The sequence below is a fragment of the Podarcis pityusensis genome, assembly GCF_964106645.2.
Source record: "Podarcis pityusensis genome assembly, chromosome: 8".
Classification (NCBI taxonomy): Eukaryota; Metazoa; Chordata; class Lepidosauria; order Squamata; family Lacertidae; genus Podarcis; species Podarcis pityusensis.
In genome coordinates this window covers 71,617,434-71,630,610 of record NC_138033.1, presented here as the reverse complement: position 1 = coordinate 71,630,610, position 13,177 = coordinate 71,617,434, and the positions used below count along the sequence as shown (strand labels likewise).

The following is a 13,177-nucleotide window of genomic DNA, read 5'->3' as shown; positions in this document are numbered from 1 at the left end:
GAACGAGAGGATAGAAGTAAGGCCTGGCAGCGGCAGCAGGAACACAAGCCCTCCATTTCCCCGCCCCTCACCAGGCCGGCAGAAAGTAGGCACAGAAGTGGCTGTGACGCTTTCCAGGAGAAGAAAAAGCAAAAGCTGGAGAGATGGCCCAAGAAGGGACAAAATATGTGCACTCTTGACTTTCCAGTTCTGCAAGGCTGTTTTGTTTTCTAAGGGGTGACACTCAGGTGATTTTTCTAGACATCTAATGCAATACAAGAACACCCCAGAACCAAGCATCTGTTCTTACTCTGCCTGTAAGGAAGAAGAGAGGAACCTGAGGCCCTCCACAGGTTGCTGGACTTAGTAGGGATGGGGAGGGACAAATTTAGTGTGCAAAGCAGCAGGGAATGAATAATCCAAACGCAAGTAAAGATCACCTGCCGGTCAGGAAGGCTCACACAGATAAGGAACTCAGGCAGAAATGAAGAAGGGAAGGCTTCTGAAAGGATGGGATATTCTTATGTTAGGGATAGGGAACGCCTCCACCTGTCAATCTCCTGACATCACAACGGTGTCAGCTGATTTATCAGCTGATTACTGGGGCTTGACTGGCTCTGTGGGTGGTGCTTTGCAAGCACCGACCAGCTGGATGTCAGCTGGTCCCTCAGGGTAGGTGTGCAGGGCTGTTGCGGGACCTGTGACCTGGCCCAGACATCTCTTTACCTGCTCACACTTAACATCATACATGATGTCAGATGATGTCATCACCAAATATAATCTCAGGTGGTGGTGTCATCATATATACCGTCAGATGATGTCATCATCATAGATAATGTCAGATGATGTTGTCACCCTATATATGATGTCATATATGGGCAGGTTTCCGCAGCCTGGCCAAAATGGCTTTGCGGGCTAAACGGGGAAGCCACAGGCTGCAAGTTCCCCACAATTGATTTATATTCTTTTTTAAGGAGCCTTTTTGTGCTTAAAAGAGCAAAGGGAAGCTCCAATTCTATTTTGGAAAATAAGTACACCTCTCAGCCATAGCAGAAGCTTGGCAGAACCTAGATCACTCTGCGGCAAAGGAAAAAGCATTAATAAATACATTCATATACATATATTTTAAAGAGCCATACTGAAAGGAAGGGGGGCGGGAGTCTCCGATGCCTCCTGTTCTCTCGATGGGAGGAGGAAGATCTGTGTGGCTCTCGGTGCATTGGGAACCGGCGTCCGAATGGGAGCTCTCGGCCAGGACCAGCTGGAAGAGTCAAGAGAGGAGACGGAGTCAGAAGCAGGGGCACAGTTTGCATTTAAACCACCAAAAGTGCAACGTGTGTCTCAGGTCTTCAATTGCACCTGTTTGCAGAAACGTGGGGAAATGCTTTGTTTAAAAGAATGACACACACCCCAAACCCGTAACGCATCCCTGCAGAAAAACCTAACACCATATGTAGCCCTTTGCCTCAGTCACAGTAAAGCAGGAGAAGGAAGTGTGCAGAGGCCAGAGAGAGAACGGAGAGTGGAGGTGCGTCCCATTTGCTGAAATCCTGTAACTTTTCATACCACAGAGGTTCCTTTCTGACCTGCTTTTAAGTACAAGAATTGCCCCCCCCCCCAGATGGCAATAAAGCTCCTAACATTGGGGAACTACTGCAGAACAACTAATAAAGCAGAATTATATGTGGATAGCCCAGTATAAACCCACCCCTAATGCACTATGCACCCACGCCTAATGCACTAAGGGACGCGGGTGGCGCTGTGGGTTAAACCACAGAGCCTAGGACTTGCCGATCAGAAGGTCGGCGGTTCAAATCCCCGCGATGGGGTGAGCTCCCGTTGCCCGGTCTCTGCTCCTGCCAACCTAGCAGTTCGAAAGCACGTCAAAGTGCAAGTAGATAAATAGGTACTGCTCCGGCGGGAAGGTAAACGGCGTTTCCGTGTGCTGCTCTGGTTCGCCAGAAGCGGCTTAGTCATGCTGGCCACATGACCCGGAAGCTGTACGCCAGCTCCCTCGGCCAATAAACCGAGATGAGCGCTGCAACCCCAGAGTCAGTCACGACTGGACCTAATGGTCAGGGGTCCCTTTACCTTTACCTAGATTTCTTGCATTAGGACAACAGTGCACTTCAAAACACTTTGAATGTGCAAACCTAACGTTCTAGTATGTGCCTGAACACACCCACCCACCCGCAATATACTGACAGTCGGGAGGTACCCCAATGCCCACCTCCGCCAGCCACCAAGTTGCAACAGGGGAGAGGGCTGAGCGTCTGTCGACTGGCACATTTCCCCAATTTTAATTAGTTCGTTCGGCAACCAGCTCCATTCCCAAAGTGAAATCATAGATGACAGCAAGCCGTTGGGGGAAAGCTAACTGCATAAAGCCAAGGGGCAGGAAGGGACGGGGATAAGAATATATCACGCAGACAAGACAGCCACAAAAAGCATGAATTATGGAGACTTTCGTTCCCCCTAGAATAGCCTAAAATGGCAATATGTTTCTCATCAGAGACAAGCCCATCTCCCAAAATGAGAGCCATCAGGGAAACAGGGAAAGAATAAGATTATGCCGGCCCTTGGTGAAATTGGCAATCCTGTATCTGACGCAGAAGGGAACAGTTAATGGGGAAAAGGTAAGTCAGGGAGGCAGGTTGATGAGACGGATGAACAGAAAAGAGGAAAGGCTGTCCCTCCCCGAGGTGCTCTTTCACTGATGAGAACAGCTGTACAATCTTTTAAAAAGAGAAAATCAAGGGAAGGATCGTGCAAGAGTCACACAAGTGGCTTTCCTCCCTGTTGGGCTCATCTCAGAAACGAAAAAGAAAAACTTTTCTAAGACATCACATTCTGTTGCTTCGGAGAGAAAGACAGGTACCTTTTTATGCTGACGTTGCCTGCCTTCGTCAAGAGCAGAAAAAGGCGGAGGAGGAAGGACGAAGAGCATTGAGGCAGCTTAAAGCAAGATTAACCCCACATGGCACTCCCCTAATGTGGTTGGACCACAACTTCCATTGGCCGCAGCGAACAGAGCCAAATTTCCCAAATTTGCGCTTTCATAAACAATGTGCAAACTGAGACACCGCCATTCTTCAAGATTTGCACTTCTTCCGGAGAATGCTGAAAACGCATCTCTTCACCCCAGCTTTTGAGGTGTATATTTTGAGGACCCACCCTGTTTTTGTGATCATAAGCTATTTTAAAATGTTTTTAATATTGTGTTTTCATGTTGCAAGCTGCCCTGGAAGCTTAGGTGAAGGGCGGGTAATTAATAAATAACAACCACCACAACAAAAACGTTGCAATGCTAAAAATATATATACAAAAATGCACAATGAAGAGAAATTGCTTTGCAAAAGTGTGCATTAGGCAAGATTGCAACCAAAAATGTATTAGGATAATAAATGAGGACTTTAAAAAAAGCAAATTGCTAAAGGAGAACTTTAAGACTGAATTTAAGATTGGGGGGGAAAGAAACAGAAAGAAGTGAAATTGATCGATCCTTCCATCCTCACAGTAAGCCTGCAACTTGTGCACATTTAATTTGTACACATTCAGTTTTATATGAGTGGATTTTTTTTTAAGGGGCGGAAAGGGCACGTGGTTCCAGGAAAAATGACTTTGGCAATTCCACCCACCATTGAACCCCATAGGTTTTGATTATACAGTCGTACCTTGGTTGTCGAACGCCTTGGAACTCGTACGTTTCGGCTCCCGAACGATCGAAAACCGGAAGTGAGTGTTCTGGTTTCCAAACTATTTTTGGAAGATGAACGTCCAGCATGGCTTCTGCGGCTTCCAATTGGCTTCAGGACACTCCTGCAGCCAATCGGAAGCCGCGTCTTGGTTTTCAAACAGTTCCGGATGTCAAACGGACTCCTGGAACGCATCCTGCTCGAGAACCAAGGTACAACTGTACTCAATTTGGGTTTCAGGCATGATCCCAGGAACGTAAGGCCCATGTAAATTGAGGGCTGAACATACTCTTATTTCAAAAGGCAGGGCTGGGGAAAGACTCCTGCCTCAAATCCTGGACAGCATCTGCCAGTCAGTGTAGACAAGACTGAGCAAAATGGAGTAATGGCCGTAAAGCAGCTTTCTAAGTTTTTACACACATAGAGAATTCACCTCACATTTTTTCATTGTATGCCTGGTTGTACCTAATGCTAGTCCTAGTCTGAGTAGACATACTGACCATGACTAACCTAAGACCAATAATTTCAGTTGGTTTATTTTAAGTGGGACATTAGGCCACATTCACATCATATATTTAAAGCACTATGACACTGGTTTAAACAACCATGTCTTCACCCTCTCCCCAGAATTCTGGGAGCTGTAGTTTTTTAAGGGTGCTGAGAGTTGTTAGGTGACCCCCCTACTCCCCCCACAGAACTACAATTCCCAGAGTGGCTTAACAATCAATCCCTCTTCGCAGTGAACTCTGGGAATTGTAGCTCCGTGTGGGGAATAGGGGGGTCACCTAACAACTCTCAGCACCCTTAACAGACTACAAGTTCCAGAATTCTTCAGGGGAAGCCACGGCTGTTTAAAGTTGTAATCATATACTTTAAATGTATGGTGTGAATGTGAGCTTAGTTGGATAAAACCCTCTATGTGGCTTGCTTCGGGCTGGGTGCTTAACATGATCGACAGCCCACGGCGAGCCACAGTTTGATGCAATGTGTGTTTTGGACGTCCTTCCTGAATGAAGACTTTCATCCACCTCTTACAATGAAATACAATTTCCACAATGTGTTCGCCCAGCCACTGACACTCCAGTGATGGATTACCCAAGCAAATTTAGCTGGCCCCTCCCTGTGGCGACTCTCAATCGGATACAAAGTTGAATGGATTTTTTAAAAATTATTTTCATTAAAATCACAACCGCATGGGGCAGTGGGCCTGTTAAGCTTCCATGTGCACAAAAGGAGACAAAGTATATATCGTTGGGTTTTTTAAATGCCTCTGATAATGGGCATCAGAATGCTGGAGAAAAATGAAGCATGACATCACCGCAAACCAATCGGGAGCCGTGTCAATCCCAAGGAAGCCAATCGGGGAAGAGATGCGCCGTTAATGCAGTGCCTCCCTTGCAAATAAGGCAGAATGGCCTACAATGGTCAACCCACTGTGAGCAACCTGCCATCATCAGCCAGCGACTTGGCTACTCTCAGAATCAGCACGCAGCGAGCCAGCTTAATTCTTTTCACAAGGAAAAAGAGCCGGCCCCAGCAGGGTGGCTGGGCATGGATTGTCCGAGGAAAGAAAATGGGGCTGCCTTTTCAGGAGCTATCAAGAGGCAACGGAGGTCGTGAACAGCGCACACACACACACACACACACACACACACACAGCCTTCGATGATGGAAGGGCGTGGTGGTCCCGATCCTGCTAGGCCAACTTCCAGAGTTAAGGAGGACGCAGAAGAGGGTTTAACGAACAGCTCAGCAACTTGGTGGAAAAACAATGGAAGATGAACTGTAAAGCTTGTGATCTCAGAATTTTTTATTGGTGAGCATCATGAATTAAGGACTGGTGGAGATATAACACTGGCTGGCTGCACGCCTACTCATGGTTAGGAGACAAGGAGCTCTCTGCAGCTCCCTTGCCCATTTCTGCACATGAATGTCCATTTTGTTTTATCCCCCCCCCCCCCGCCACCGCCGCTAATAATGTTTAACATCTGCTGTGGCATTTTTCACAAACCATGGTTCGCTCTGAACCGCAGCGTGCAGTTGCAGTTAGAAGTGGGTTTGGAACTAGGCACTTGGCCCCACAGACCAGTGCAGACAGCATGCTGATCAGAACCAGTTCCTGTGTTTGCCTTCCCCAAACCTCCCTCCCCATCACTTCTTTCCTTAAGCCTGAGAGCCAAGGACTATCTTGCTTGATTTCTGAAGGCAGCCCTGTTTAGGGAAGCTTTTAATGTTTAATAGGTTATTGTATTTTAGTGTTCTGTTGGAAGCCGCCCTGGGGAAAAGGTAAAGGGACCCCTGACCATTAGGTCCAGTCGTGACCGACTCTGGGGTTGCGGCGCTCATCTCGCTTTATTGGCCAAGGGAGCCGGCATTTGTCCGCAGACAGCTTCCAGGTCATGTGGCCAGCATGACTAAGCTGCTTCTGGCGAACCAGAGCAGCACACGGAAACACCATTTACCTTCCCGCTGGAGCGGTACCTATTTATCTACTTGCACTTTGTGCTTTCGAACTGCTAGGTTGGCAGGAGCAGGGACCGAGCAACGGGAGCTCACTCTGTTGCGGGGATTTGAACGGCGAACCTTCTGATCGGCAAGTCCTGGGCTCTGTGGTTTAACCCACAGCGCCACCATTAGCAGCGTCCCTTAGCAGGGTATATAAATAGTGCCAAAAATGAAAGTTAAGGGGCAAGTTTTTAAGCGGGAGAGAAAGAGGCTAGGAACACACACTTGCGTCTCCTAACCAAGCAAAGTTCAATCTGCACCAGTCTTCGCAGGAGAAAAAAATCTGTGTCAAACTAAGCTCCACTCAAAGCAGACCTGTTGAAATTGATGAACACGAGTTATTTATTTAAATATTTATAATATGCACTTTCATAAATATATCCACCCAGGGGTTTAAAACATACAGTAAAATAAGCAAAAAAGCATCCCTACAATCAACAAAACACCATTAAATGCTGAATGGTTGAAAAGACTGCAAAGAGCCTACCTAAACACCATGCCTGGATGATTCTCTGCCAATGATCCACTGGCAGGGAGTTCCACAGGGCAGGGCCTGCTCCACTAAAGTCTCAGTTCCTAGTAAAGACCAAACCACCAAAAGCAGGCCTTCGAAGGATCTTGGTGACTGAGGTGGAACGTAAGAAACCAGACCGTCCTTAAGGCGTGTTGATGGGCCTCCTCTGAGTAGGACTAGCAATGGATACAACTCTGAGATATTTTATTGCTGACAGCAATCCTCTGCAGGGATATTATAATGATTTTTTTAAAAAAACATATTTGTAATTGACAGAGCAGCTTTAAAAAGAAGCTGATGAAGTGAAGTGATCGAAATAAACTTACGCAATACCAAAAAAGTCAGCATACGGGTGAATCGTTAAGATCCTGGGGAAAGGGTAATTTAAAATTTAACTACAGAAGCTAGCACTCTCTTCTAGAAGTCAACTTGGCGCTGCAACGTTATGTCATCTTGATTTCTGACCCCAAGCTACTGCTTTGGACAGATGAGAAAAGCAGTTCCCCTGGAATTAGGCGAATGTTTTAATCTTTTCATTTCATTCATTGGCTCCATCTTTCCTCCCTGACGCTGCTCTGGGGCCAATTATGTTTTGGGTCTTCTTACAGAAAATAGTCACATGGGCAACCCTAGAGCTTCTCCAAAATTCCTCTTTCTTGTGGATTCGTGATTATTTGAGCACACAATGGTGCACAATCCCGCTTTCAATGCTGTTTGAGCCTACAAATGTTTCAGGGAGAACACATTGCTCAGCCAGCGAATGTCCTGTAATTCTCACTGCTGAAATCCTGTAACTTTTCATTCCACAAATCTATTATTATTATTATTAGCCCCACTATGGATGAAGGATGACACTCGGCCTCTGGCAAACCGCTTGGTCCTTCAAAACACGAAGGGAGGAGAATAAACCAAGGGCAAGGAGTCCAAATTGCAAAATGGCTTGGAAGACGCCACCTACAGCTCCTATGCAAGGCACAAACTCCAGCAACAACCTGATCTTCAGTTGCAGATGCTTCTTGCCGTGAGTCATGAAGGCACGCTAACTCCATTCAGCATTGTGGCTTTGCCTGTGGCGCTAAGCAGAAGAAAAGGGAGAAGTTCTCTACGATGCCAGCAGGAACTTTCATAGAACGCAAGGCTTATCAATGGCTACTAGCCATACTGGTTATGTTCTGCATCCACTGTCAGAGGCAAGATGCCTCTGTATAACAGTTGCAGGGAATCACAAGTGGCGAGATTTGCTGTTGCGCTCAGGTCTTGTTTGTGGGATCTCGGCTGGGGCATCTGGTTGGCCAATGTGAGAACAGAACGCTGGACTACATGGGTCATTGGCCTGATCCAGCAGAGCTCCTTTTAGGTTCTTATGACTAACAGTGAGGGAGGGCTGTTGCCTTCATGCTATGCCTGGAGGAATTTGATTGGCCACGGTGTGAGAACAGGATCCTGGACTAGCTGGGCCTCTGGCCTGGAATAAGGCAACTTCCTTTGTTCAAAGCAGAACAGCGATGAGGAATCCATGACTCTCGCAGAAGTTGGTGGACTACAACTCCCATCATCCCTGACCATTAGCCATGTTGGTTGGGGCTGATGGGAAGCTGGGCATCATCTGGAGGACCACAAGGTTGCCCACTGCTGAAGCAAGGAGTGCCAGAGACAACAAAGCCCTTGTGTGCAATTGCCATAAACCACACATCAGTGTTCAAAATTCGCATTTTAAGCATTTTGCACCTGGCTATTGGCCACTTGCAACCAAGTGAAGATGCCCGGGCATCAGGATGGTGCCTGATGTCTCCTCCACCTAGAGGTGCATGCCTGGGGATCCTTGGATCTTGACTTCTTTCACACACTAGCAACACATCCTGTAGAATTCTACCTGTTGCATTTTATCTGCACAATCAGAATTACTTTCAGGAACCAAGAAGTTGTATTGAAAAATACGACTTTCAAGCCGTCTGGCCGCAAAATGGCAACTTGGGATTCTGTGTTGGTGACTGTAACCCTGGTTTAAGGAGCCATTTGGAGCCTGGCTTATATAATCTGAGTTTCTAAAACTGCCACACATTATTTCATAAAAGCGCCTAGCTAATGCGTTTGAAGTCTACCCAGCAGCCCTCAGTAACCGTCAAGTAATGATGCTAGGAACAAGGGGTTATAGCCAACTAACTCTACTCAAGAGTAAACCCACTGAAATGTATGGACTATAATTAGCCATGTTCACTAGCTACTCTCTGAGTAGAACTAGCTAGGGATACAACTCAAGAACTAGGACAGCTCTGAAGAAATGTTTGGTAAAAGGATCCCAGAAAAATGATTATATCCACACCAAGCTTTAAAAGCACTCATAAATCCACCCCCATTTGACTTAAAGGCACGTTAGCGCTGTGAGTCACCCTCAAGAGTCGTAAAGCCATGCCGAATCGCGGCAAACCGCTCATAAACCTCCCAATACAAAATAAACGGCAAAGGACACACACACACAGAGAGTCAATAGCTTAGCGCCTGCAGAATCTGCCAGCAAGCATGGGAATTTTTGCAGAGTGGAATAATAATAATAATAATAATAATAATAATAATAATAGTGTGATTGCAGGCTTTTAAGCCGAGCAAGGGCATTAGAGCAAAGCACCTGTCGGCTAAAAACAAAAAAACACCATCACTTGATTTCTCAACATGTGGCCCCATGCAGCTTGAGCACACAGCCTATGCAGAAAAACAAAGGCATACGAGGGAATGTGGAAGGTGTACCTGAGATATTTTACCTGTAATGGCTATGCGGCAGCCACTGTTAAGAGGCGAGCACACAGGTGGGAACCAGGCCCACGCCAAACAGGCAGAGTGCAGAAGCCAGGTCTTAAGATAGTACTGGGAAGCTGCAATCATAACTTACAACCCAGACATCAGAATTAGAAGCGAGGTAGGAATTGGATCCAGCTCACAATTACAGTGGTGCCCCGCAAGACGAATGCCTCGCAAGACGGAAAACCCGCTAGACGAAAGGGTTTTCCGTTTTCAATGCGCTTCGCAGGACGAATTTCCCTATGGGCTTGCTTCGCAAGACGAAAATGTATTGTGAGACTTGAGATTTTTTTTCCGCTCCCCCCCCCTTTTTCTAAGCCGCTAAGCCTTTAATAGCCTTTTAGCAGCTAATCCGCTAAGCCGCTAAGCCTTTAATAGCCGCTAAACCGCTAATAGCGCTAATCCGCTAAGCCGCTAATAGGGTTGCTTCGCAAGACAAAAAAACCGCTAGACGAAGAGACTCGCGGAACGGATTAATTTCGTCTTGCGAGGCACCACTGTAAAGGTAAAGGACCCCTGACAGTTAAGTCCAGTCTGAACAACTCTGGGGTTGTGGCACTCATCTTGCTTTACTGGCCAAGGGAGCCGGCATTTGTCCGCAGACAGGTTTTGCAGGTCATGAGGCCAGCATGACTAAGACGCTTCTGGTGAAACCAGAGCAGCACACGGAAACGCCGTTTACCTTCCCGCCGGAGCGGTCCCTATTTATCTACTTGCACTTTGATGTGCTTTCAAACTGCTACGTTGGCAGGAGCTGGGATCGAGCAATGGGAGCCCACCCCGTCGCGGGGATTTGAACTGCCTATCTTCTGATCGGCAAGCCCTAGGCTCAGTGGTTTAGACCACAGCTCCACCCACGTCCAAACAGCTGGCACTTAAAGGCCATTAATTATCCTAATTCGCATTTTCCAAAGCAATGCAAGCACACATCAGCAAAACAAATGCGCACCCACAGTGGTATTCTCTGACTAGGTATGAGGCGGAAATAGTTTGGATTGGCTGTCAGTTAACATCTGATGGGATTTTAATAAGAAACTGCCTAATTTTGGGAATTGTTTTGAACTGTTCTAACATTGTGTTTAAAATTTTAAAAGATGATGCTGTTAAGGTGCTACACTCAATATGCCAGCAAGTTTGGAAAACTCAGCAGTGGCCAGAGGATTGGAGAAGATCAGTCTACATCCCAATCCCAAAGAAAGGCAGTGCCAAAGAATGCTCCAACTACCGCACAATTTCACTCATTTCACATGCTAGCAAGGTTATGCTTAAAATTCTACAAGGAAGGCTCAAGCAGTATGTGGACCGAGAACTCCCAGAAGTGCAAGCTGGATTTAGAAAAGGCAGAGGAACCAGAGACCAAATTGCAAACATGCGCTGGATTATGGAGAAAGCTAGAGAGTTCCAGAAGACATCTACTTCTGCTTCATTGACTATGCAAAAGCCTTTGACTGTGTCGACCACAGCAAACTATGGCAAGTTCTTAAAGAAATGGGAGTGCCGGATCACCTCATCTGTCTCCTGAGAAATCTCTATGTGGGACAAGAAGCTACAGTTAGAACTGGATATGGAACAACTGATTGGTTTAAAATTGGGAAAGGAGTACGGCAAGGCTGTATATTGTCTCCCTGCTTATTTAACTTATATGCAGAATTCATCATGCGAAAGGCTGGGCTGGATGAATCCCAAGCCGGAATTAAGATTGCCGGAAGAAATATCAACAACCTCAGATATGCAGATGACACAACCTTGATGGCAGAAAGTGAAGAGGAATTAAAGAACCTTTTAATGAGGGTGAAAGAGGAGAGCGCAAAATATGGTCTGAAGCTCAATATCAAAAAAACTAAGATCATGGCCACTGGGCCCATCACCTCCTGGCAAATAGAAGGGGAAGAAATGGAGGCAGTGAGAGATTTTACTTTCTTGGGCTCCATGATCACTGCAGATGGTGACAGCAGTCACGAAATTAAAAGACGCCTGCTCCTTGGGAGAAAGGCGATGGCAAACCTAGACAACATCTTAAAAAGCAGAGACATCACCTTGCCAACAAAGGTTCGTATAGTAAAAGCCATGGTTTTCCCAGTAGTGATGTATGGAAGTGACAGCTGGACCATAAAGAAGGCTGATCGCCGAAGAATTGATGCTTTTGAATTATGGTGCTGGAGGAGACTCTTGAGAGTCCCATGGACTGCAAGAAGATCAAACGTATCCATTCTTAAGGAAATCAGCCCTGAGTGCTCACTGGAAGGACAGATCGTGAAGCTGAGGCTCCAATACTTTGGCCACCTCATGAGAAGAGAAGACTCCCTGGAGAAGACCCTGATGTTGGGAAAGATGGAGGGCACAAGGAGAAGGGGACGACAGAGGATGAGATGGTTGGATGGTGTTCTTGAAGCTACCAGCATGAGTTTGGCCAAACTGAGGGAGGCAGTGGAGGACAGAAGTGCCTGGCGTGCTCTGGTCCATGGGGTCACGAAGAGTCGGACACGACTAAACGACTAAACAACAACAACAAACATTGTGTAAATGTTGAGTTTTCCAAGAGAAGGGATAGACTGTAAAACCACTCTTATGTTATTAGATCTAGCAACGGCTCCTGCAGGGCCCCAAAACATTTCTACCAATTGCCACTGGCAGAGGAAGAGGAGTGCGGGGGGAGCACACCGCCCCCGGCAGCGCGATCCCCAGGGTGCCATCGCGGCTGCCCCCCGGCCCGTGCTGGGTGCCACGCCCCCGCAGGTGGCGCGCCCCACCCCCAGGATGTCTGCCAGTCCCGCCCCCACCGCTCTCCACCACTACCAATCACAGAACTGAAAGGGCTCTACATACCCAAGACACGACGCGTCCATTGAAGCAGGGCAGCTTTGCATTGTCGTCTGAGATCTCCTCTTTCACAACCCTGGATGGATGATGATGAGAGAAACAAGAAAACATCAGGAGTTCATATCGGAGAACGGCATTTTAACGTGCAGTGCTTTGAAAAGAAGGAAAGAAACTATCATCTATTTATCTATCTATCTATTTATTTTATAAAATTTATATTATACTGCTTGCTTTTGCAGGCAAAGGAAATTCTCTTTTGAGCAACACAGTCCCCCCATGCAGAGATTGAGCAGTGAGCTTTCTCTAGGCATACAGGGAACTGGGTATGTTTAACCTGGAAAAGACAAGACTCAAGTGATCCAACTTTCTTTCTTTTTTACCAATTTTCTTAATATTTTGTACACTCGCTGAATGAGCAAAACTAAGTTTAAATCTAAAATTTTAATTTTTCATCTCATCCTGTTTTTGAGTTATGAAGGTTTGGAATTTCAAAAAACTGACAATTTTGGACTTCGGAAGGTGATCGACTCTCCTTCACTGGTTGTTGTCGCTGTTGTTTTTAACAGAGATCTGGTGGCCGCTTGTCAGGGATTCTTTAGCTGTTGTTTTTTTAAATCATTTTTTCAATACAAACAGCAACCACAAAAAACACATACAACAAAAACCACAATAACACTAATAACACAATTTAACAATTCAGATTTGGGTACTGATATACCTATATCTTTAGCTGTGATTCCTGCATTGCAGGGGGGTGAGACTAGATGCCCCTTGGGGTCCCTCTTCCAGCTCTATGATTCTAGGACTGATCCTTTGTACCCATGTGTGAGTTTAATTAGTTAATGAACTTGCTTCTGGCTGCACACCT

At 46.4% G+C, this 13,177-nt stretch overlaps 1 protein-coding gene and 1 long non-coding RNA gene across 5 annotated transcripts in view; one reads left to right on the top strand and one right to left on the bottom strand.

The window, feature by feature from the left end:
• LOC308482833 overlaps positions 1 to 13,177 on the top strand; it is a 197,345-nt gene that overhangs the window by 30,780 nt on the left and 153,388 nt on the right. The gene's annotated exons all lie outside the window — the stretch shown is intronic.
• Positions 1 to 13,177, bottom strand: part of DVL1 (dishevelled segment polarity protein 1) — a 129,656-nt gene that overhangs the window by 84,560 nt on the left and 31,919 nt on the right. For all 4 annotated transcript variants that reach the window (XR_013989391.1, XM_081016114.1, XM_081016115.1 and 1 more), the window contains exons 2-3: positions 12,316 to 12,385; positions 1,119 to 1,240 (exon numbers count right to left, since the gene is read on the bottom strand). Coding sequence is in view for 3 of the 4 variants with exons in the window: in XM_081016114.1 (XP_080872240.1) it covers positions 1,119 to 1,240; positions 12,316 to 12,385 (192 nt within the window). In the remaining variant the exon portion in view is untranslated. The remainder of the gene's footprint in view (positions 1 to 1,118; positions 1,241 to 12,315; positions 12,386 to 13,177) is intronic.